Source organism: Muscardinus avellanarius (assembly GCF_963383645.1).
Source record: "Muscardinus avellanarius genome assembly, chromosome: 12".
Taxonomy (NCBI): Eukaryota; Metazoa; Chordata; class Mammalia; order Rodentia; family Gliridae; genus Muscardinus; species Muscardinus avellanarius.
Window position 1 is genome coordinate 26,212,612 of NC_137798.1, and position 26,076 is coordinate 26,238,687.

Sequence of the window (26,076 nt, forward strand, 5' to 3'; positions counted from 1 at the left end):
TACAGTAACTTGGGTTACTCTCTGTGCAAAAGCATTTGTACGGGTCACATTATTTCTAGTATCATAACTTACTTCCCTAAGTACAATATTTATAATATTTATTTCCACTATTAGCTAGTGTAAAAGGGATGACAAACTCACTTTGGAGAGGGGAAAATGGATATACAGAATATTATTTTCCAATGTTGTGAGCATAAATTAGGTTATCAGGGTACCAAAACATTTTCATTTGTCATGTCAGTTGTATGACATTTCAAAGGGGCCAAACCAAAAGCTTTTGGAAGGGTAAATATGGTGGTAGAGAACGTAAGATTTTCAAAGCTAGGAAGGCTGAGATTCTGAAAACAATAAAAAGAATTTAAGAGTAGTAACTGGCCTATTCTCTAATCACCTCCCATAAATGAGTATTTCATAATTTCCCCCAACTCAACAGAAGTCTACATGTTACTGGAAGCATACTTATTAGGATTTTAAGACACCGAAATATCAATGGCACTGGACTTCTAAGGTTCTGAGTAATCTTAAAACTTAAAAAATAAGATAAAATTTGCATGATGCATGGGTAAAAATTACTTAGCTCTTTTTTTTTTTTTTTTTTTTTTTGTTGCAGGTCTGGGGATGGAACCCAGGGGCATCCTACCTCCGAGCTACACCCCCTGCCCTATTTTTTATTCTTTATTTTGAAACCGGGTCTCACTGAGTTGCAGAGGGCCTCACTAAGTAGCTGAGGCTGTCCGCGAACTGCGATCCTCCAGGTCTCAGCCTCCCGAATGCTGGGATTACAAGCGTGCGCCACCACGCCCGGCTTACTTAGCTCTTTAGTCCAACTCACCACCTAGGATTGATATCTTACCAAGGTTTTGTTTTTCTCTACTGGTCACTGTCACAACTAGCAAAAATTTTGTTTATAAAATACAATCCTACAAAGCAAAATAACAATTGTTGCTTGAAGTGAAAACAAAGTACTCTAAGAAAATGGTGGTTTATACCCTGAAAATAATTTGAAGTGAACCTAAGAGAATGACTATTGAATTTATTGGTAGTTAACATATGACTCTATTTGAAATAAGAAATAGGTGATATGTGAAACTTCATCAGAAAGTGGTTGAGCATGTTAAGATGTGCTCCTGAATTGGTAAAAGTATTAGTGCAGTGATAGCCAAATCAAGCTTATACAGGAAGACCTCCGACAACCAACTTAAAAATAAAGACAATGGAGTCCTACCCTAGATTTCCTTAATCTGAACCTGTGGGAAGGAGATACCAAACTCTGTTTTAAAACACAGATGCAAATATGGCAGATCTCTTTCAATGACAACAACAACAACAACAACAACAACAACAACAACTCATTTGTTCAGGAAATAAGTTAATTTTCAACATGATTAGGAGAAAGTGAGGCATTTTTATGTTTGTAAATTTAGAAATTTGTGAAGTAGCCCTTTCCCTATCCTGCATCCCATCTTCAAATGAATGTCCCAGTCTTCCATATAACAACTGAGGGAAAATGAAATGAAGGAGAATAACTCTTCAGCAGTTATAAGCACAGCTCCCAGGTGTTTGGTATGCGGGAAATCTTGTAGGCACTCTCTCTACCTTACCTTTCTAAAAATCCCACCAAAAACTTCAGAATACCTTTTCACTCCAAGGAATGTTTTATAGCCATGTCTGAAAGATTAAGGACTGGCAAGCAGAGAAACAGAAATCTACGAGGACTTTTGTTCTTCTATGCCCCCAACTCACCTCTCCATTATCCTTGTCAATGCTGTGAGACTCGTCCAATATTCTATCCACCTCTACATAGTCTGGATTGAAGGGCTCTTCATCCTACAGAAGTTATAAAACCAAACAATATGATTTAAAAAAAAAATCACTGTCCAATATGTACCCCCCACTTCACCTTTAACAAAAATGATACTAATTCAAAATATTGTAATCCAATTGAGATTTCCCCATTTTCACAATAATAAGTCCCATGAACTTACCTGGATATGCACCAATCTTCTCACCTGTTACCAGATAAAATGTCTCTTTCCCCAAACAGAGGCTATTTTCTCCACACATGCTCTATATTCCATCCTTAGGAATCTTTCCCTACCAAATTATTCCTATAAACATAAAAGCCTACTACTTCACTTCTTAAAAAGACCTCCCTTGATTCTACATCGCTCTGAAACTGTTTCTCTTTTTTTTTTTTGTGGGTCTGGGGATTGAATCTAGAGGTATTCGACCTCTGAGCTACACCCCCTGCACTATTTTTTATAATTTGTTTTGAAACAGGGTCTCACTAAGTTACAGAGGTCCTCACTTAGTAGCTGAAGCTGTCTGTGAACTGTGATCCTCCGGCCTCAGCCTCCCGAATGCTGGGATTACAAGCGTGCTCCACCACGCCCGGCTTGCAACTGTTTTTCTGCTCTGCTTTATACCCACAGGTTCCTAAGAGTTTCAAACACATGTCATCTCCATTCTTCTTCATCTTCACTGTCTATCCATTCTACTCTTCCTTCCATTTGCATCATACAATTAGAAGTCAAGGTCATGAATAACCTCCAGTTGTCAAAGATAATGGACATATTTATTTACTCATCTTGCTCCAGTGTTTAATTAGTAAATAACACTGGATATGGGAAATTAAAATTTTAATGGAAAATTAAAAGCTCCTTTATCACTGTTTCTCATATCAGATTAGAAATTTGAGAAAGTAAACATTTTTTAATGCTATAGTTGCTTCTGGCTAAAGATACCATCAATAGCTAAAGATTGAAATTAGAGGGAGAAGAGTGGTTCCAGTGGACCAGAGGTCACTCTATCATCCTTTTTAAAAATCATGTGGATTGGGTAAATGAATCTCACAATACAGTACCCTATAACTACTAAAGAGACTGTATTTAAACCTATGAAGAAAACAAAGCATGGGACAATTAATTATGGAAAGTAAATGATCAAATCTAAAACTTTTTACACATATATACAAAAAAATTACAAGCCTTTTGAAGGATAAGCCAAGGCTGACAACCCTAATAATTTGTACTTCAATCAAAGAAATAATGGGTAATACTGATTCATAATTACCTCATGGAAGAAGTGTCTCATCTGAGCCATTTTGGTTTTGAAGCGCTTTAGTTTTTGATGGATCCTCTTATCCTTCTCTAGTTGGGAGATAGTAGCCCATTCACAGTGCAGATAGGAGCTGAAGGAGACAGAAAGAGCTGGTCACGGTGCAAGAAAGGAAAATTAGGAGGCTAATGTTTGAGATTTCAGCATTAGCCAAGAACAGATTGAAAAATATGTACTTGAACTGGGGATAGGCTAAATCGGTGCTTCTAATACTTTAATTTACATACAAACCATCTGGTCTGGGATGTGAATGAACACCTACATTTCCTAAAAGCACGTAAAGTTATGCTAATTTTGTTAGTCCAGGGACCAAGCTTTGAGTAACAGCAATGCCTCAGTGCTGAACTGAGGTTGAAAGGATTACAAAAGATTTTTTTTTATCAGAATCTACTTTCCTGTAAATAAACAGTAACCCTCATTTTAATTCCTGAATTTCTTTCTCAATAGCCATTATCCCCATTAAAATGAAAATTTGGGCTGGGAGACTTTAATATAAAAGGGAACATATTCCCACTTTAAGATAGTCTACACAGGAGACCTTTTATAACCCTGTGGAGTTTGAAGTGAAAGGCTTTTTGCACAGATAACATACTAGTTCTTATACTTGACAAAGAATTCTTCTGCTTCAGTAAATTGTCCAGAGGGAAGCTGAGAAGAAAGAAAGAAATTATTGTCACTAATTCCTTATTGTCAAAGAAAGAACCTTTAATTTTAACAACACATAGCAAAACTTCATGTTAATGCTCCATGAATATGTAATGTATGTGTTATATTTTTTTTGCAACTGGAGACTGAATCCAAGTGCATTCTACTTCTAAACTATACCCTCAGCCTACTTTATTTTTTTTACTTGGAACAGGGTCTCATTAAATTGCTAAGGGCCTTACTAAGTTGCTGAGGCTGGCCTTGAACCTGCAATTCTCCTGTCTCAGCCTTTCAACTACTAGGATCACAGGTATGCACCATTATGCCCATCTCCATGAATACATTATCAATTCAGAAACTCATCTGGTACTTCAAAATTAGAGATTTCATAGCTGGGAAAAATAAGTCTTTACCCATTGTAAAAAAATATGAAAGAAAAGACAATAAAAGTTCCTACTTTCTAGCTAACTTTCCACTACCATCACATAGAACTGTACATGAGCAAAACATCCTATTCAAAGTCTCATTAAGTAAAATCTGTATGCAGCATCATACACTGAAATTAAAGATGGAGGCCTCACCTCCTTCTTCACGATCCGCATAGAAAGCACTTTGTCTACAATAGCTGCATCTTCTTCACTTGGATTCTCCTACAGCAAAAGATGTAATCAGTCAACAAATGATTGAAATAGTACGACAACCCTCTCAAATTCCTTCCCTTCACAGCTTACCACAAAGAACTGCATGGAAGGCAAAGTTTCGCCATCTGGTTCTTGCACTGGTTCAGGGAGGACAGGCTCAGGTTTTATTGGACCAGTTACATCCACCTCTTCTTCTTCTTCATCATCTGTAATCTTTATATCAAGGTCCTCTGTGTATTTTTTTCGCTTGACTTGGCGGTTTGAGCGTCTCTTCTGTAGAAAAAATAGTTAAAGTAAGTGCTTAGAGCCAGGCGTGGCAGTGCACGCTTGTAATCCCAGCCTTCGGGAGATGGAGACCAGAGGACTGCGGTTTGTAGACAGTCTCAGCGACTTAGTGAGGCCAATTACAACTAAATGAGACCCTGTTTCAAAAATAAAAAGACTAAAAAATAGTCTGGGGATGTAGCTCAGAGGTAGGATGCCCCTGGGTTCCATACCCAATACTGAAAAAACCAACAACTAAATAGCAGGGTGTGGGTGTGGTGGCACACTCTTATAATCCCAGCATTTGGGAGGCTGAGGAGACAGGAGGATTGTAGTTTGTGGAAAGCCTCAGCTACTACTTAGTGAGGCCCTCTGCAACTCAGTGAGACCCTGTTGTCCGCTTGGCTTCCTATTTCAAAATAAAGGATAAAAAAATAGAGGTGAGCAAGGCATGGTGGCGTAGGCTTGTAATCCCAGCGTTTGAGAAGCTGACACAGGAGAATCGTGGTTCACAGACAGCCTCCAGCTACTTAGTGAGGCCCTGTTTCAAAATAAAGCATAAAAAATAGGGCTGGGGATATAGCTCAGAGGTAGAATACTCCTGGGTTCCATCCCCAGTACTGCCAAAAAAAAAAAAAAAAAAAAAAAGAGGTGAGGGTATAGGTTGGAGGGAGAATGCCCCTGGGTTCCATCCTCAGCACCATAAATAAATAAATAAATACATAAATAGAATAATCCAATACTTAGAAAGCTAAGAGAGGAAGATTACAGGGTTGAGGGCAGCCTCAGCAAGTAGTGAGACTCTCATCAATCTAGGGAGAACCTGTTTCATAATAAAACAATAAAATAGGGCTGGGGGTGTTTCTTAGAGGAAGAATACCTCTGGGTTCAATCCCCAGTATCTATCTATCTATCTATCTCTCACACATACACACGTGTACTTGCTATATAATTTATATAAAAAATAGAGCCAGGCATGGTGGTGCATGCTGGAGGCTGAGACAGGAGGACCACAGGTTCTTGCCCAGCCTCAGCTACTTAGTGAGGCCCTCTGCAATTCAGTGAAACCCTGTTTCAAAATAAAGAATAAAAAATAGGGCTACAGGTGAAGCTTGGAAATAGAATGCCTCTAGGTTCCATCCCCATACCATAAAATGAATAAAAAAGTTTTAAAAATAACTTAGAATTTTCAAAGAGAGAACTTTTTGTGTATGGTACCTATGAGGTATATCCCAGCCTTATTTTAATTATTTTTTAAATACTTATTTATTTATTGTGGTACTAGGGATTGAACCCAGGGGCGTCCTACCTCCAAACTACACCCAACACTATTTTTTTATTCTTTATTTTGAAACAGGGCCTCACTAAGTTGTGGAGGGCCTCACTAGGTAGTTAAGGCTGACTGCGAACCTGTGATCCTCCTGTGTTGATCTCCCAAATACCAGGATTATAAGCGTGCGCCACCATGCTCAGCTTTTGTTGTTTTAATAAGTAACATAAAAATATGGCTGAGGGCTGAGCATGGTGGCACACGCTTGTAATCCCAGCATTTGGGAGGCCGAGACAGGAGGATGCGGGTTCTCAGGACAGCCTCAGCTACTTATTTAGGCCCTTTGCAACTCAGTGAGACCCTGTTTAAAAATAAAAAATAAGGGCTGATGGTGTAGCTCGGAGGTAGAATGCCCCTGGGTTCCGTCCCCAGTATCGGAAAAAAAAAATTTTTACACACACACACACACACACACACACACACACACACGGCTGGATGTGGTGACATACGACCTGAAATCCCAGGTCTTGGGAGGCCAACACAGGAGGCTCCCAGGAATGTTGGAAGTAAGCATCATTACTTAGGCAGACCTTATTTCCAAGTAAAAAATAAAATAGAGCTAGAAGTATTATTCAGCTGCTTCTTTTTTTTTTTTTTTTTTCTGGTACTAGGAATCGAACCAAGGAACATCCTACCTCTGAGCTATGCCTCGAACACTTTTTAAATTTTTTTACTTTTTGCTGGGCGTGGTGGCGCATGCTTGTAATCCCAGCATTTGGGAGGCTGAGACCTGGAGGATCGCGGTTCGCGGACAGCATCAGCTACTTAGTGAAGCCCTCTGCAACTCAGTGAGACCCAGTTTCAAAATAAAGAATAAAAAATAGGGCAGGAGGTATAGCTCGGAGGTCGAATGCCCCTGGGTTCCACCCCAAGACCCACATAAAAAAAAAAAAAAAGAAATTTTTACTTTTTGTCAGGCATGGTGGTGCACGCTTGTAATCGAAGTACTTGGGAGGCTGAGACAGGATTGCCCAGGTTCGAAGCCAGCTTCAGCTACCTAGTGAGGCTCTCAGCAACTTAGTGAGACCCTGTTTCCAAATAAGTATAAAATAGGTCTGGGAGTATAGTCCTGAGGTAGAAAGCCCCTAGGTTCTACCCCCAGTACCACCAAAAAAAAAAAAAAAAAAAAATTTCATGGCCATTTTCCAAAGATTGTCCTGAGTCTTTCTCTGGAACACCAGGCTGAGGCTGGAGGATCGAGCTTCGCAGACAGCCTCAGCTACTTAGTGAGGCCCTCTACAACTCAGTGAGACCCTGTTTCAAAATAAAGAATAAAAAATAGGGCAGGGGATGTAGCTCGAAGGTCAAATGCCTCTGGGTTCCATCCCTAGACCAGCCCCCTCCCCCGAAAAAAAATTGAGAGGGAATGAAAAATAAAATGATTTTCCATCATGATCTATTCCTAGAAAACCCAAAAAATTAAATGATAGTCCTGAATTTGAACAAACTTGCCTAGCATAAAATTAATTTCAATAGTATTCTTATATAGAGGTGGTCAAAGAATATATAACAAAAAATACCATTTATGAAAATATAAGGTTTAATTATTTAAATAAACAACTTTAAATAAAAGACATATACAGTATATGTGAAATAAGCTTTATTTCGTTTTCATTTTAAAATAAGGTCTTATTAAGTTGCTGATGGTCTCACTACACTGCTGAGGCTGCTTTGGAACTTCAGATCCTCCTTTCCCAGACTTCCAAGTACTGGGTTTATAGGTGTGTGATACCAGTTAAAAGAGTTCAGTTTTGAATGTGAGTGTGTGTGAGTATGTGCGCCCATGTTACAGGGGTTAAACCCAAAGGCATGTATTTCTGAGATAAACCCCAGCCCTATTTTATTTTTTTATTTTAAAACAGGGTCTAAGTTGTGGAGGGCCCCACTAAATTGCTGAGGCTGGACTTAAACCTGTGATCCTCCTGTCTCAGACTCCCAGTATTGGGATTACAGGTGAGCATCAGAGCCTGGTGAAAGAATTCTTTTGGAGCCAGGCAAGGTTATGCATGGTTGTAATCCTAGTACTTGGGAGGTTGAGACAGGAGGATCACAGGTTCAAGACCAGCCTCAGCAATTCTGCAAAGCTATCAGCAACCCAGTGAAAAGCTGTTTCATAACAAAAAATAAGCCAAGTGTGGTGGCACATGCTTGTAATCCCAGTACTTGGGAAGTTGAAACAGGAGGATCGCAGGTTTGTGGCCGGCCTCAGCTACTTAGTGAGGCCCTGTTTCAAAATAAAGAATAAAAAATAGGGCTGGGGGCATAGCTCAGATGTAGAATGCTCCTGAGTTCCATCCCCAGTACCACAAAACTGCAAAAAGAAAAAAAAAAAAAAAAAAAAAAAAATTCAAGTCACACTGGGGGTGTAGTCTGGAGGCAGCATGCCTCAAGTGCTTCAATCTCCATACCAAAAAAAAGAGAGAGAGACAGAGAGACCAGAGAACACACACAAAGATTCCATGTCCCTTGCTCTGTGATGCCTGCATCACCTTGTGACTCTGCCAGCAAAAATGCCATTACCAAATGCTGGGCATGGTGGTGCATGCTTGTAATCCCAGCATTTGGGAGGCTGAAACAGGAGGATCGCGGTTTGTGGCTAGCCTCAGCTGCTGCTGCTGCTGCTGCTGCTGCTGCTGCTGCTGCTGCTGCTGCTGCTACTACTACTACTACTACTACTACTACTACTACTACTACTACTTTTCAACTCAGTGAGACCCTGTTTCAAAGTAAAGAATTAAAAATAGGGCTGGGGCTGTAGCTTGAAGATAGAATACCCCCGGGGTCAGTCCCCAGTATCGCCAAAAAAAAAGAAAAAGAAAAAAAAATCCATTACCACACACAGCCCCTCCACATTGAATCTCCAAAGTCACAAACCAAAAGATATCTCACTGTGTTAAACTTTGCCCAGTCTGCGGCACTGTGTCATTAGCAACAGAAAATAGACTGATACAACCTTATACCTCATTAAAAAATGTCTGGTAAAAGCCGGGAGTGGTGGCGCACGCTTGTAATCCCCGCACTTGGGAGGCAGAGACAGGAGGATCTCGCAGGTTCAAAGCCAGCCACACTGGCTTAGGAGACCCTGTTTCCAAAAATAAAAAAGTATAAAATAGGTCTGGGAGTGTAGCCCGGAGGTAGAAGGGCTTCCAGGAACCCTCAATACCACAAAAAAAAAAAAAAAAAAGTCTGGTAGGATACCACTGATAGTTCTTCTAGAGTAGGTTAAGACAGACTGCAGACTGCTTATTTCCTTATATACTTCTATATACAGCTTGACTTTTGTTACATTCACCATTCACCATGTAGAATTTTTTTTTTTTTTTTTTTGGTGGTACTAGGGAACCTAGAGCCTTTCTACTTCCAGGCTATACTCCCAGCCCTATTTTTTATCTTTTATTTGGAAACAGGGTCTCACCAAGTTGCTGAGAGCCTCACTAGCTGAGGCTGGCTGTGAACCTGCGTGATCCTCCTGTCTCGGCCTCCCATGCGTGGGGATTACAAGCGTGCACCACTACGCCCGGCCACTGTATAGTATTTTTTAAAAAACTTGTTTTTAATTAAAAGAAGCTAAAAAAAAATTAGTTGATTTGCTTTAAAATAATCTAGAAGAGGGCAGGAGCAGGAGTGGAGAAAGCATAAACGGCCACCTGTTGACAAGTACTGAAGTGGCCAAATGGGAGCAGGGGACTGCACTCATCTCTAGACTTCTGTATGTTTAAAATCATTATCATAAAAAGGAGGGTGGGGTGGGTAGGGAGTGGGATGGCTCGAGCTTTTCAGAGAAAACATGGCTTTCCTATGTATCCTGGAATAGGTGTGGAATACTTTAAACTAGCATTTGTACAAGTAGAATGCTTATCAAAGTAAAGGATATTTTGGAAGGATACAAACACAAAGAGGTAACGCAACCTCTGGAGGAGATCTGGAGACTGAAGCCTGGAGTATAGCACGGGAGAGTTTTACAGTGACTTTTACTTTTGTAGTTGTGATTTTTTTTCATATATGCTGTTTTTTATGGTACTGGGGATTAAACCTAGAGTCATTCTACCTCTGAGCTAAAACCCTAGCCAAATGTTTTATTCTTTATTTTGAAACAGTGTCTCAATAAGTTGTGAAGGGCCTCACTAAGTAGTTGAGCCTGGCCATGAACCTGTGATCCTGTTTTAGCCTCCCAAGTATTGGGATTAAAAGCATGTGCCATCACACCCATCTCATATGTGCTACTTCTTAAACTAAAATGTAAAATTTCAAATGGTCAAAGAGTTGAAAAAAATTTCAGTTTCAAAAGATAAAAATAGCCGGGCATGGTGGTGCACGCTTGTAATCCCCACGTGTGGGAGGCGGAGACAGGAGGATCGCGCAGGTTCAAGGCCAGTCGCGCTGGCTTAAGAGAACCTGTTTCCAAATAAAAATATATAAAAAAATAGGTCTGGGAGTGTAGCCCGGAGGAAGGGTTTCCAGAAACCCCAGTACCACCAAAAAAAAAAAAATATATATATATATATATATATATATAATGATCATGACACACCCTTTTAACTTCTCTTCTCCAAGATACAAATTCTTATCAACTTCTATATCCTTCCAGAAAAACACTAATGCATTTACATGTATGTCCAGTCTACATACAAACATACACATTTTAAAAGTTATAAAGAAAGCCAGGCATGGTGGTGCATGCTTGTAATCCCAGCACTCAGAAGGCTGAGACAGGAGGATCACAAAGGTTCAAAGAAGTCAGCCTCAAAACTACTTAGTGAGGCTCTCAGCAACTTAGTGAGACCCTGTTCCCAAATAAAATATAAAATAGGTCTGGGAGTGTAGCCCTGAGGTAGAAAAGCCCCTGGGTTCCCCCCCAGAACTGCAAAAAAAAAAAAAAAAAAAAAAAAAAAAGTTATAAAGAAGGGCATGATGGTGCATACTTGTAATCCCAGCATTTGGGAGGCCGATAAAGGAGGATCGCAGTTCACAGACAACCTCAATAATTTATTTATTTGTTTATTTATTTAATTTTCACTGTCTACTGGTTTATTTTTCCAAATGAGCAATGAGACACTGTTTTAAAACAAAGAATAAAAAATAGGGCTGGGGATATAGCTGGGAGGTAGAATACCCCTGAGTTCTATCCCCAGTATGTATAAATAAATAAATAAATAAATAAATAAATAAATAAATAAATAAATAAATAAATAAATAAATGTATGTTAAAAAGAAACGTTGTAGCCAAGCATGTGGCATATTTCTGTAAACCTAGTACTTGGGAGTCTGAAATGGAGGATGGCAGGTTCAAGGCCAGCCTCAGCAACTTAGTGAGACACTGTTTCCAAATAAAAAATAAAAAGGGATGGGAGTATAGCTTGGAGGTAGAATGTCCCTGGGTTCAATTTCAGGTACCACACATACAAAAAACCAAAACCAAAACCAAACAGAAAGAAATATTGTATATACTGTTATTTATCTTGCTTTTCAAAATCAGTCAATATGGGGAAAGTTTTCCATATCAGCATATCCAACTATTTCATTTTATATGCGTGTGTGTTCACTGGGAATTAAACCCAGAGGTGTTCTACCTCTGAGCTCCATCAAAGTACCGTCAGTCCCCTGAATCTTAATCTCATAGGTTCTTTCTATGACTGCAAGCTGGAAACAAAGATGGTATATAAAGCAACAAATCAAACAGAGAACTAAAGTCCTTCAGGTCTGGTTTCTTTTGGTCTCTTCCAATGCCTCTCATCTTCCAAAGGTAGAAAAACCTTTGTGTCTAAGCACCTCAAAGTTCAGAGTCAAAACCCTGAAGTGTAGAAAAGTTAAGACAAAAGGGATAGCTAGAGAGCTCTGAGAGAAAGAAAAATACTGACATAGCTATTACAGCAATGATGCAGCATAACTGCATACGAGTCGATCAGTTCTGAAAATATTACAATTTGGAAAAACGAGTATTACTATTTCCTATTAATGTGTTTTTTGAGCCGGGCGTGGTGGCGCACGCTTATAATCCCCGCGCTTGGGAGGCAGAGACAGGAGGATTAAGCTGGTTCGAAGCCAGCCGCGCTGGCTTAAGAGACCCTGTTTCAAAAATATAAAATAGGTCTGGGAGTGTAGCCCGGAGGTAGAAGAGCTTCCAGGAACCCCAGTACCACCAAAAAAAAAAAAAAAAAAAAAGTGTTTTTTGCTTAAAATGAAAAAATTTTAGAAGAAACTGGCTAGGTCTACTAACCCATTAGGCCTACTTCTGGTCTTGGACTATCAACCAAAATCAAACTTGACTTTTCAGGTTAAGTATCCTTTATCCCTTATGCTTAAGACCAGAAGTATTTAAGTTTTCCAGTTTGAGAATATCTACGTATATGAGCCGGATGTGGTGGCGGACGCATGTACTCCTAGTACTTTGGAGGCTGAGACAGGAGGATTGCAGGTTCGAAGTCAGCCTCAGCAGCTTAGTAAGGAAGGCTCTTGGCAACTTAGTGAGACCCTGTTCCCAAATAAAATACAAAATAGGTCTGGAGGTATAGCTTGTAGGTAGAAGGCTAAGGGTCCCATCCCCAGTACCAAACACACACACACAAAGAATATCTATATATACAAAATGAGGTACCCTGGGGATAGGACCAAAGTTCTAAATATGAAATACCACATACACACAAGCCGGGTGTGGTGGGGCACAATGTAATCCCCGCGCTTGGGAGGCAGAGACAGGAGGATCGCACTGGTTCAGAGCTAGCCTTGCTGGCTTAAGAGACCCTGTTTCCAAATAAAAAGTATAAAAAATAGGTCTGAGAGTGTAGCCCAGAGGTAAAAGGGCTTCCAGGAACCCCAGTACCACCACCAAAAAAAAAAAGGAATACCACATACACACAACATGAAGGCATTTTTTTTTCGGGGGGCAGGGGTACTGCAGATTCAACCCGAGGGTATTTTAACTCTTAACATATACCCCCGTGAGAGTGTGTGTCATCACGCCTGGGTCTAAAAGTAGGGTTTTTTCTTTTTCCTTTCTTTGGTGTACTTTGAATGAAACCCAGGGGTATTCTACCTCCGAGCTATGCCCCCAGCCCTATTTTTTATTATTTATTTTGAAACCGGGTCTCACTGAGTTGCAAAGGGCCTGCTGAGGCTGTCCAGGAACCATGATCCTCCTGTCTAAGCCTCCCAAATGCTAGGATTACAAGTGTGTGCCACCATGCCCGGCTCCTGAAAGCAGTTTTATACAGTATTTTTATGAGCTCAGGTGTGGAATTTTTTTCTACTTGTGGAATCAGGTTGATATTAAAAAAATTTTGGATTTTATAGTACTTTGAATTTTAGATGTTCAAACTGGGGATTCTCAAGTATCCTAAGCTCTTTAGGAACCCTCTTACCTGAATGCTGCTTTCTTCATCTTCTCGGGGTGACTGTGCAGGCATGACTTCCACATCTGAGTTATCCGATGAGGTATTACGCTTTCTCTTTTTACCCACTACAGGTGTGATGGTGCTAAAAAGGAAAAAAAAAAAAAAAAAAAAACCTTCATTTTTAGTGATGGCAAGAAAAATTTAAGATAAGAAAACAAAATAGTTTAAATCATTACATAATAAGCTTCCAGACAGGTAAGTTGCAGAGAAAGCAAAATGAATACTGAATTAAGAATAAAAAGCCTTATTTTAGTTTCTAGTTCTGTCACTAGTTGGGAATCAGTTTTCTTTTTCTTTTTTCAGTACTGGGGATTGAACCCAGGAACATTCTAACTCAAAGCTTCACCCCCATTCTATTTTTTTTTTGGTGGTACCTCTGGGCTACACTCCTAGACCTATTTTATATTTTTACTTGGAAACAGGGTCTCTTAAGTCAGCAAGGCTGGCTTTGAACCTGTGCAATCCTCCTGTCTCCGCCTCCCAAGTGCGATTACAAGTGTGCGCCACCACACCTGGCCACTCCCATTCTTTTTTTTTACTTTGAACCAAGGTTCACTACTACCGTGGCAGGCCTTGAATTTGTGAGCCTCCTGATTCAGCCTCCCAAGTCCTGGAATTATAGGCATGTGCCATCATGCCTGGATAAGCTTTCTTTCTTTTTTTTTAACACTAGGAATAATACCTGTCCTAAGAGTTGTTGAGGATCGAATCAGACACATAAACTTGCTTATAAAAAGAGTTAAAAATCTTATATAAAGTCTGAAGAATTCCAGGTAGCAGAAGCTAGTTAGAAAGAAGACTCTAAGCCGGGTGTGGTGGCGCACGCTTATAATCCCTGCGCTTGGGAGGCTGAGACAGGAGGATCGCACAGGTTCGAAGCCAGCCTCAGCTACTTAGTGAGGCTCTCAGCAACTTAGTGAGACCCTGTTTCCAAATAAAATATAAAATAGGTCTGGGAGTATAGCCCGGAGGTAGAAAGCCTCTGGGTTCCACCCTCAGTACCACCAAAAAGAAAAAAAGAAAGAAGACTCTATTAGATATGGAAGGGAAACAGAGAAGATTCAGTGGTGATAAGAATCAAGGCACTCACAATCTGTCAATACTCAAGGATAAACAGCAGTGAGGAACTCTTCGATTCCTAGGAGAGATGCAAGAGGGCCACTATGTCTCTAGAAGTTCGAGTAGATAGTAGGGGTAGTGAGAGATATCTTTCATACTAGAGTGATTAAAAAAAAAAAAACAGCACATGCTTGTAATCCCAGTATTTGGGAGGCTGACACAGGAGATCATGGTTCCAGGAAGCCCTCTGCAACTTAGTGAGACCTTGATTCAGAATAAAGAATACAAAATAAGGCTGGAGGTGTAGCACGGAGGTCGAATGCCCCAGGGTTCCATCCCTAGTACCACAAGGAAAAAAAAAAAAAAAAAAAAAACCAAGCTGGGCGTGGTGGTGCATGCTTGTAATACCAGCATTTGGGAGGCTAGGACAGGAGGATCATGGCTCCCGGCCACACTCAGCTGCTTAGTGAGGCCCTCTGCAAATCAGTGAGACCCTGTTGCAAACCAAAGAATGAATAAATAAATAAATAAATAATATATAAATATATATATAAATATAAATATATATATATATATATTTTTTTAGGGCTGAGGATGTAGCTCGAAGGCGAAGGCCCCTGGGGTTCCATCCCTAGTACCACCACCAAAAAAAAAAAAAAAAAAACAACTAGAGAGAAGAGTCACAGCTTTGAAAGTAACTCCTATGCCAGGCGTGGTGGCGAACGCTTGTAATCCCCGCAATTGGGAGGCAAAGACAGGAGGATTGTGCAGGTTCGAAGCCAGACGCGCTGGCTTAAGAGACCCTGTTTCCAAATAAAAAAGTATAAAATAGGTCTGGGAATGTAGCCCAGAGGTAGAAGAGTTTCCAGGAACCCCAGTATTACCAAAAAAAAAAAAAAAAAGTAACCCCTAACATAATGATTGACTATTTTCCTGTGCTTTCTTGTTGCCCTTTAAAATATGCTAATTTGAAAATCTGTTTAAAAATGTAAGCATTAAGAAAGAGAAAAGGAGGAAGGGCCTTATTATTGTGTATGACAGATCACAGTGGACTAGGTAGTTGATAAATACAAGTCCTCTCAATACCATTTCAGAATGAGTATGCTCCCCTCCAGATAGCAGAGGTACTCACTTCAGCTTGCTCTTGCCCTTAGTTTTGGAGGCACCAGATGCTTTGCTCTTCTTTGGCTTTTCCTCTTTCAGCCTCTCCCCACTGCTCTTTTTCCTGCGTTTCTTCTCACCTTCCTCTTCTGGTCGAACACTGGGCAGTTCATCCTCATTCAGGACTCGAGGTATGTTCTGCTCACCACGGGCACGGGCCCTGGCAATGGCCTCTGCTACAATCCGATTTGCCTTCTCTTGTTTCTTTTGGTGCTCCAGCCTGCGGTTTTCCTCCATTCCTGTCTTTCCTCCAGGATGAGGAGCAGAGCTTGCTGGTGATGACAGAGCTGCCACTTCACTGGCACTGAGAACTTTAACTACAGAGAGCCCAGAAGAGGCCCCTTGGGAAGAGCCAGCCTATGGAAATAGAGACACTAAATTTTAGCCTGTTTGTAGTTAAATGTCCTAAATAAAACCAAATAGGCTAGAAACTAGTCCTCTAATTCCTCAAGAGCCAGGTTTAGGCTAAATCCTACCAAACCCAGACACACCAAAAAAGATGTGTTTTTGGTGGGAAAAGTGTGAGGAAAGGAGATAATTCTTTTTTGTTTGCATGGTACTAAGAATTGAGCCCAAGAGCATTCTATCTCTGAACTTTAACTACAAAACTCAATTTTATATTTTTTTTATTTTGAAACTGTCTCTCACTACGTTGCTAAGGCTGGCTTCAAACCATTGTCCTGGCTCAGTCTCCCAAGTACTAGGATTTACATGTGTGTGCCACAGTGCCCAGCCCTAGTAATTCTGCCAAATCAAACCTCAACATTCTCTTTCAGTGTTCTCATATCCATTAATTTAGAAAAATTATAACCAATATACCCAATATTTACTTCTGGCCTAAACATTAAAAAAATCCAAATTGTATTCTTTACCCTGCTTTTGTAAATTACAGTTAAAAAACAAATGCTAGGTAAATCATCCCTTACCACAAACTCAATTACTCCCTAAATTTTGCATATTAAAAAAGTTTTCCAAGGGTGAATGAAGAATAAATCTAGAATATACCAATCAACAGTAAGTGATTGTTGGGGGCAGTTTTAAGTGTCTAGGAAAGTTGTTTTCTTTCTTTTCCTTGTTATACAAGTCTCTCACCTGTGGCTGCAGCACCATCTTGAGTGGTACTGAAAGTCTTTGTCCTGGGCTTTGTCCCGGTCCCATAATCTGCGCCTGCTGCACAGAGGAGAGGGTCAGTGGCTGGGTTGAGGGTGGCTGCTGGGGCTGGGGCTGAGATGATGGAGGCTGTGGTACAATCTGGATTTTCTGCTGTGGCTGCTGCACCTGCAGCTGGATAGTAACTACTTTGGCAGGCTGCCCCTGGGCATTCTTGGCTTGAGTCAGGGCTGCCAGCTGATTGCCCTGTAACACTATCTTGCCTGGTAGACTCCCTAGCACAACATGCCGATGTCCTTGGGGCCCTCCAGACTGTGGCTGCTGGAGGACCAGGGTGATGCGTTTCGATTCACCCTAAAAAGAAAAGAAATTGTAAGAAAGGTATAGCATTAAGGAATGATGCACCCTGAAATATTTTTCCAGTTTTCTTCATACTAGTTTCATAATAACTAAGAATCAGAAGACCTTCATTTTTTTTTCATTCTATATCTGTCCTGATATAAACTTGTCTAAAAAAACTCTGCCCAGTGGGTATCAAGACTATTTTTGAAAAGCTTCTGGTGGTTCTGGTGGGAAACTCATTATCTTCTAAGATAGTCAGTTTTAAAAAAATCCATTAAAACAAAGTCCTTATATCAAACTGAAATCCAGCCTGTTGTACGTTCTACTTATCTTTTCTTCTTCTTCTTCTTTTGTGGTACTGGGGATGGAACCCAGGGGCATTTTACCTCTGAGCTACACACCCAGCCCTATTTTTATTCTTTATTTTGAAATAGGGTCTCACTGAGTTGCAAAGAGCCTCACTAAGTATTTGCTGAGGCTGTCTGAGAACCGCAATCCTCCTGTCTCAGCCTCCCAAATGAGGGGATTACAAGAGTGTGCTACCACACCCGACTCTACTTATCTTAATATTGACCCCCAACTCTTCTGGCATTTTTATTCAGGGGCTATAGAGGCTCTCCTTCTTCCAATGGAGAGTACCCTTCCTACTGGGTAAAACAGGTAGAGTACAATCTTAGTAATAAGAATGGGAGAAAGATATAGCATTTACAAGTCTTACAAATGTGATTTTTCAAAGATGTTTCTTTGTTCCCATAGCATCCTATATTTTTCATAAAGCACTGCTTCATACATTACTGTGAATTCTTGCTTACTGACTTTTCAGAGAGCTCTATGCTCCTCACGGAGCAGACTGTGAGCTCTGTGAGGACAGTAAATGTGCTTGTCGTATTTTGGGGGAGGTACTGGGGATCGAACCTAGGGGCATCCTACCTCTGAGCTACATCTTAAACCCTATATTACTTTTTATTTTGAAACAGGGTCTTACTATGTTGCCAATGGCCTTGCCAAGTTACTGGCGCTGGCCTCAAACCTGTGATCCTCCTGTCTCAGCTCACAAGGACCAGTTTTACAGGGGTGAGACACCATACCCAGTTATATGTCCTTCTTTTTAGCACCAGGTAGGCACAGAACTAAACATGTGAAAGTTCAAAAATGTTCACATTAACTGCTTCCACCCAGCAAGCAATATGTGGCTAACAGCACTAACTGATGAAAAGCAATGGCGGATTTAGATAGGCTTTCCCAGAGCTGGCTCTCCTGGAGTGCTCTCTTCTCACAGTGCTCTTGGGCCCGCTATGAAACCAAAATTCACCTCCCCCTCACTCAAGTCACCTGGGTAGGTGTCGAGGTCAGTGTTACTGCAGGCTTCAGTGGGGGTCCTGTGGCCCCAGGGTTTCCAGCAGGAGCTGAACCCTTAACAGGTTGGAGGACCAGCTGCTTTACTGGTCGGTTGGGCTGGACAATGCGCTGAACAGAAGCAGCCTGGTTCCCAGGAACCTTGGCAGCCAACACTGTATTACCAGAGACAATGGAAACACCTGGTCGAAGGGGCGTGCCAGTGAGCACTTTGGTAAAAGTGACTTTTCCACCGTTGGCTGTGCCCGCCACGAGGGGCTGAGCTGTGCTGGTGATACCTTGGGCCTGAATTTGTGCCACATGGGCACCAGTGACTGAGGAACTTGGTGGGGCCTTAAGAATAACAATCTTAGGGGCCGACTGAGGTGCTTGCCCTCCAGCATTACTGGAGGAGACGGCTGTGGCAGAGACTCCCATAAAAGGATTCCCTTGGCTCAGGATCTCCTGGCTCTTGGAGACCTGCAGAAGTCCAGATGTTGGCGACGATGTCTGTAATACAGGTTGGGCTGGCTGCTCCTGGCTGGCCGGCTGAGTGGTATAATCGTGCAAGGTTAAGGATTCTGGAGCTGGAGTTGTGGATTCTTTGGGAATTTCTGTCGGGGCTGTTTCCTCCGGTGGGGGGACCAAGTCACTTGCTGATGAATTCCCCACATCACCACCTCCACCATCCTGGTTCATCTGATCCAATGAGTCCAAAGAGCTTGGCAGTCCAAGGGCTTCCTCAATGGGGTCTTGGGTGACTTGGTTAAAACTGTCATCAGTCAGAGAGTCCAGGCCAAATAAATTTGGGTCATCAAAAAGATCCATAATGGGGTCTGCCATCTTGGCAAAGTATGAAGGATTTTCCCTCAAGGTTTAGGGAAGGAAGGGGAGGGGGGGTACTGGTTCTCCCCTCCCCTCCCCTGTTAGAAAAAAATTTACACACTAGAAGAGGACTACTACTCTTCAAGTAAAGAGGCAAGAAAAAAGTGCATGTCAGATTGTCCTGACCTTCACTGAGCAAGATGACTAGGTCTTCAGAGGAAGATGATGGAACGAACTCCTGTAGTAGGAATATAAATACAAAATGAAAAGTAAGCAAAGTTAGTGATCTCAGAGAAATTTGTCTTTCTTAGGTATCACCCTTAATATGAAATAATGAGAAAGAAATCTGAGAAAATAGGACAGACATACAGCAGAAAGAACATCCACATTCTGCTTCAAAATGGAAACTAAAAATAAATAAATAAATCACACCCCTCTCCTGCTTTGGGGCTCTTATACCTACCCACTTTGAAATTCATCTGTCAACAGCACTCAGCTGTCTCTGTCCATTTCTTTTTATAATTATCTTCCTTAAGTAAAGATCATGAAATTCAATGTTCATTCACCTTCTATTTTCAGTTACCTTGGCAGAACTAAAAAAAAAATACCACCAGCATTTCCATGAAGGTAGATAAACGTTTCTGGATATATTATATTTAATGATTTTCATAGTTTAAAAAAATTTTTTTAACTTTTTGTGGTCCTGGGGATAGAACCCAGGTGCCTCTACCTCCGGGATACACCCCCGACCTATTTTATATTTTATTTTGAAACAGGGTCTCACTAAGTTGCTGAGAGCCTCACTAAGTATCTGAAGCTGGCTTCAAACCGGTGCGATCCTCTTGTCTCAGCCTCCCAAGCGCTGGGATTACAAGCGTGCGCCACCAGGCCCAGCTCATATTATTTTTAGATAGTTTACTTACTACTGCCAAAAAATAACCACCTTTAACCAAGCTCATAGCAGAGCCTCAGCCAGGTGCAGTAGCACACACATATTATCTCAGCAAGTCAGGGGCTGGGGCAGGAGGACAGCAAGGAGGAGGTCTGCCTCAACAATTTCATGGGACTCTTGAAACAAAAAATAAGCCGGGCGTGGTGGCGCACGCTTGTAATCCCCGCGCTTGGGAGGCTGAGACAGGAGGATCGCGCAGGTTCGAAGCCAGCCTCAGCTACTTAGTGAGGCTCTCAGCACCTTAGTGAGATCCTGTTTCCAAATAAAATACAAAACAGGTCTGGGAGTGTAGCCCAAAGGTAGAAAGCCTCTGGGTTCCATCCCCAGTACCACCAAAATAAATAAATAAATAAATAAATAAATAAAAGAATAAAAAATAGGGCTGGGGGTGTAACTTAGAGGTAGCATGCCTCTGGATTAAATCCCTAGTAGTGCAAATAAATAAATAAATAAATAATATTAAAAAACAGGACTGGAGGTGTTCAGAGGTAGAATACTACTGGGTTCAAACCCCAGTATACCCCCCCACACACACCAAAAAAAAAAAAAAAAAAAAAAAAAGCACTTATACTGGTATTTTACTGAAATGAGTATATTTTCTCGTCCACATCCTCTGAAGGTCCACATAGCCCCTTTGTGCAAATTACAAAAAGTTGCCTGCTTCACAAGATGCTTGTCTATGATATACTGGAAAATTGCCATAAATACATAAAAATGAATAATAATGAATGTATGTAATGTACAACCTGTACCACCCTGTTCCATGGCCCAGCTCCTGGATGGTGGGACTCTGCCTTATCTGTGGATCTCTAAAAAACCAGCACAACAAAGCATACATAGTAGCCATCAAAAAAAGTTAATAAATTAATACATCTGATTGCATTATCTGGAATGAACCATTAAGTCCTTACAGAAGCTAAATGGTATTTCTTGGTATAAAGCTAACCATAGAAAGCTTTCTATGTTGAAAAACTATCCTACAAATGACTAAAAATGTTTATAAAATATGTATCTAGAGCTTTCATTTCATGAAAATACTGGGAAAAGAAAAACTAAAGACAATATTACCACATTACTTAAATACATGAAAAAAAAAAAAAAAGATGATTTGTTCTTTGCATATGACATTAATGTTTGACAATTTGGGAAAGCTCTTGTCTTTTTTTTTTTTTTTTGGTGTGTGGTACCGAAGATTGAATGAACCTAGGGGTATTCTACCTCCAAGCTACACCCTCAGCCCTTTTTATTTTTTGTTTTGATACAGGGTCTTACTAAGTTGCTGATGGCCTTGCCAAATTGTTGAGGCTGGCCTCAAACCTGCAATCATTCTGTTTCCGCCTCCCAATTACTGGGATTACAGGCATGTGCCACCATGCCTGGCAGGAAAGCTTTCTTTTTTCTTTTCTTTTCTTTTTTCTTTTTTGCAGTACTAGGGATGGAACCCAGAGGTATTCTACCTCCAAGCTACACCCCCAACCCTATTATTTTTAAAACAGGGTCTCACTGAGTTACAAAGGGCCTCACTAAGTAACCGAGGCTGTCCTCAAAGCATGATCCTCCTGTTTCAGCCTCCCAAATGCTGGGATTACAAGCGAGCATAACCATGCCCAGCCCCAGCTTGGAAAGCCTATCTTGATAAGACCATTTCTCTTAACTTTTGATTATTATTAATTAATTTGTTAATTAATTTATTTTTTACCTCCAAGCTATACCCCTAGGCCAATTTTTATTTTGAAACAGGGTCTCACTAGGTTGATGAAAGTCTTACTAGTTGCTAATGCTGTCCTCGAATCTGCAATCCTTCTGTCTCAAATGACAGCACATCCAAGCCTGTCATTTCTCCTAATCTTTGGAAGATACAAGGTAAGAGATTGGGTAGTGGTACAATATAGACTTGACTGAAGGAAACTTTTCCATATAACCCCAAACTATTTTTCTCTCTTTCCAACCCACCCCAATTATCCTTATAAAACAATATAATGTGAGGTAATACCCCAGAAGCTCTGACATGAAGAAAATAGACTCCTCAGTTGTCATGTCAGCTGCCCGGGTATCAGTCAAAATTACAAAGTATACAAGGTGTCTCCACCAATGCTAAGATCTTCCTAGCTGTAGTAATCCTATACTTGTCACATTTCAACTCAAGATCCCAATCACTTCCCTGCTCCCGACTAAACTAGTCCAGTAACTCATTTCACCCTCTTCTACCTAATACTTGCCTCCAAATTACTCAAATTGGCAATGAGAAAAGTTAAGGATGCTTCTTGATTTAATGAACATCTATTCAATAACAATATATTTCCTTATTACTACTGTCAGCTTTTTTTAACTAGTTACATCCTTCTTTGTCACCTATTATCTTGTATCTCCTGCTCTGCTCAACATCAGAGAAGTTACACTAAATATTTACTGGTAGATGTCATGAGAATACTATGAAAGTATCCACTAACCAGAAGTGGTGCTGACTGAGTTTCTAAACTGCCCTCTCCTCCACAGGCTATTTTGTTCCTTTCCCATTTCCTCACTACTTATTCTTCTTTTCTCCCATAATAGACCTATCTTGGCCAGAGAGCTCTCGCTCGCTCTCTCTCTCTCTCTCTCTCTCTCTCTCTCTCTCTCTCTCTCTTTTTTTTTTTTTGCGCGGTACTGGGGATGAACCCAGGGGCATTCTACCTCTGAGCTACACCCCTAGCTCTATTTTTTATTCTTTATTTTGAAACAAAGTCTCCCTGCGTTGCAGAGGGCTGAAGTAGCAGCTGAGGCTGTCCTGGAACCACGATCCTCCTGTCTCAGCCTCCAAATGCTGGGATTACAAGCATGCGCCACCACGCCCAGCTGAGACCTTGCTTTCGAACTGAGTGAAACAAGGCTAAAAGTTTCTGAAATATTTCTTACCCATATGACTGAAGTATAAATTTTCTTAGTGGGAAGGAGAAGGGTACTGGGGATTGAAATCAGAGGCATTCTACTTATGAACTAAACATCCAGTCCTATTTTATACTTTGTTTTGGAACAGGATCTCATGAGATTGCTGAGTCTCACTACATTGATAATGCTGTTCTTGAATCTGCGATCCTCCTGATTCAGCCTCCCAAGTACTGGGACTACAGGTGTAAGCCACTGATGGTTGGTTCAAATATAACCTTTTAAAGATCAGTGTAGAGCCGGGTGTGGTGACACATGCTTATAATCCTCGCGCTTGGGAGGCTGAGACAGGAGGATTGCGCAGGTTCGAAGCCAGCCTCAGCTATTTAGTGAGGCTCTCAGCAACTTAGTGAGACCCTGTTTCCAAATAAAGTATAAAATAGGTCTGGGAGTATAGCCCGGAGGGAGAAAACCTCTGGGTTCCACCCCCAGTACCACCACACACACACAAAAAAATCAGTGTTGGTTAGGCATGGTGGCACATGCTTGTAATCCCAGCATTTGGGAGGCTGAGACAGGAGGATCACAGGTTCGAAGCCTGCCTCAGCATACTTAGTGAGGCCCTTTGCAACTTGGTGAGATCCTGTTTCAAAATAAAGAATAAAAAATAAAGGCTAGGTGTAGTTTGGAGGTAGAATGCCCCTGGGTTCCACCCCCAGTATTGCCAAAAAATAAAAAATAAATAATGTATTATCATTTACCTCTCACTTCCCAATTTTTAGGCTAAATTTCTGCTTTTACATTTACATTCAGTCTAGGACCGATAATTCAAATACTTTGCCACTGATTTAATGCCACAATACTATCATCATTACCTTTCAGTCTCAATTCACCTCTACTGACCCAATTAATCCCATACATTTGTTTTTTATCCTAGTCTTCTACTTCTTTCCTAGGTCCCATTTAACACTGTCCTGATTTTCACAAGATTAAGCCCCCTCTACAAAAAAATTCCAACTTTTCTTTACCCCCTCCCTTTCCTTTACAACTTATGGGTCATCCTGGATGAATCTATGCCTGACCTATTCTACCAAGTATCTACCTTCCATGGTTCATGTCCTAATAACACAAATAATTAGATGCTAAGCAGGTTTCAGGTAAAGTAACTGCCTAGATAATGAAGTTATGGCAGATTTTCATCATATTAAGAATGAAGAAGATGCTGGGAGCAACAGTGCACGCCTGTAATACTATGCTTGGGGGGCTCAGACAGGGTTGTAGGTTCGAGGCCAGCCTGGGCAGCTTAGTGAGACTGTTTCAAAATAAAAGGTAAAAAGGAATGTAGCTCAGAGTTAGAATGCCTCTAGGTTCAATGCCCATACCCCCACCCCAATGAAAAGCCAACCCAGGCCTATCACTGCCCAAAACAAACACATACGCATATGCTCAAAAGGAGTTTAGTGGTTGCAGTTAGTCACTATCCATAATTCCAAGTTCAAACTCTTGAAAGAAACTTTGGAGGATGGGAATAGAGAAAGAATGATGAGCCAGTTAAGGTTGAAATCCAAGGGTCCCTATCACTAATCTCCAAATCAGTTACCTCTAGAAAACACTTCATTTTATATGTCTATCTATCATCATGACCCTCCACTTTATTTCCCTGAGGAAACTACACCTTTCCCTCAGAGTAAGTATAAATTGATGTTCTGCAGCTTAACCACCCACCTTTAATATAGTTCTTGAGTTTTTTTGTTTTGTTTTGTTTTTTAGACCAAGAGAGTCCTGGTCCTTGTCTTGTTTTGCTTCATCCTTGCCATTACTACAAAAATTTGCCTGCCTACCATAAAGATTTTAATTCTACTCTATTTCTCTATTTTTCTACCTCAATCTCTTCATATCAATAGTTCAACAAAGTAGTGATTCTCAACAGGGGCATGGAGGATACATTCCTTTAGAAGAGTGTTTGGGAACAAGGGTGGGGGGACGATAAATGTATAATTTAAAACTGTGTGTTAAATATTATAGTTTTATATTTGTAGTCTTACACTTCATTGCTTAGAATATTTACATTTGACAAAATTGGACAAAATCTTCTTAGCTATGAAGATCTGTAAAAAATAAGATGGGGGGAGTAAAGGGGGTAGAAGCAGAGAAAGCAGCAAGCTGGACTTGGAAAGGTTATCGGTTATTTCTAGGATAGGAGAAGTTTCTTATGGTTTCTGGAAAGGGAGTTATCACAGTTTATAATGGATGAGAAACACTGCAACAGAGATTATTTCACTGTGTAATAGATAAAATTATATAAACAGAACAACAGATATCCATTCTCTATTTACAGATTTTTCTGTACTGCCCCATCCTCATACGTGACAATGAGCAAATGTCATATTGAGCAATACCAACCTTTTCCTGTAATATGCACCTTTAGATACCACTCGTGCCCATTTAACCTCTAGCTGCTCAAAGATTCAGAAAATAAGCTATTTACTTCAAAGTATAAATCTTGTTGGAAACTGTATCCTTTTCAAGAGGACCAGCTGCAGGTTATTGAAACAGGTTAATAAACACAGGTTATTGAAACACAAGATGGGTAGAAGTAGCTTAATTTAAATAAGAAATTCCTTGAAAACAAAATGCTCAGGAGGGCAACAATAAAAATCATCAATATAATTTTAGAAGGGAAGCACTAAAAACTATATCATGAAGACAACTGTGAGACTCTGTCTCACAGCGTATTCAGAAATGGGAAATAAACATCCGAAGTGAATGCAATCGGTAGTTAGGGTCAAAAACGGACCAGCATGGAAGGAGAGACCATAAGAAATTGAGCTAACAACTTGGAGTCACTCAGATTTTCTCAAGAAAATAAAGATCCTAGGCCATTTTCTCTATCTTAACCATTCTCACGGCCCAATGTGTGCCTACTGTTTTCTCCTCCCTCAATTATTGAAGAAGCACTCACATCTCAACCAGAGTTGGGGACATTTGGGGGGCAAATATAGCCCTTCTTTATAAACAGAGAAAGCAAAATAAGCAACT

The 26,076-nt window shown here is 40.6% G+C and overlaps 1 protein-coding gene across 1 annotated transcript in view; it reads right to left on the bottom strand.

The window, feature by feature from the left end:
• Window positions 1–19,238, bottom strand: part of CHD8 (chromodomain helicase DNA binding protein 8) — a gene marked incomplete at both ends in the record, with an annotated part of 52,789 nt that extends 33,551 nt beyond the window's left edge. The window contains 9 exons of the mRNA XM_080708164.1: window positions 1,744–1,827; window positions 3,073–3,190; window positions 3,710–3,765; window positions 4,344–4,412; window positions 4,494–4,676; window positions 13,356–13,470; window positions 15,580–15,965; window positions 16,701–17,072; window positions 18,393–19,238. Of these exons, the coding sequence (XP_080564290.1) occupies window positions 1,744–1,827; window positions 3,073–3,190; window positions 3,710–3,765; window positions 4,344–4,412; window positions 4,494–4,676; window positions 13,356–13,470; window positions 15,580–15,965; window positions 16,701–17,072; window positions 18,393–19,238 (2,229 nt within the window). The remainder of the gene's footprint in view (window positions 1–1,743; window positions 1,828–3,072; window positions 3,191–3,709; window positions 3,766–4,343; window positions 4,413–4,493; window positions 4,677–13,355; window positions 13,471–15,579; window positions 15,966–16,700; window positions 17,073–18,392) is intronic.
• Window positions 19,239–26,076: the final 6,838 nt, after the last annotated feature.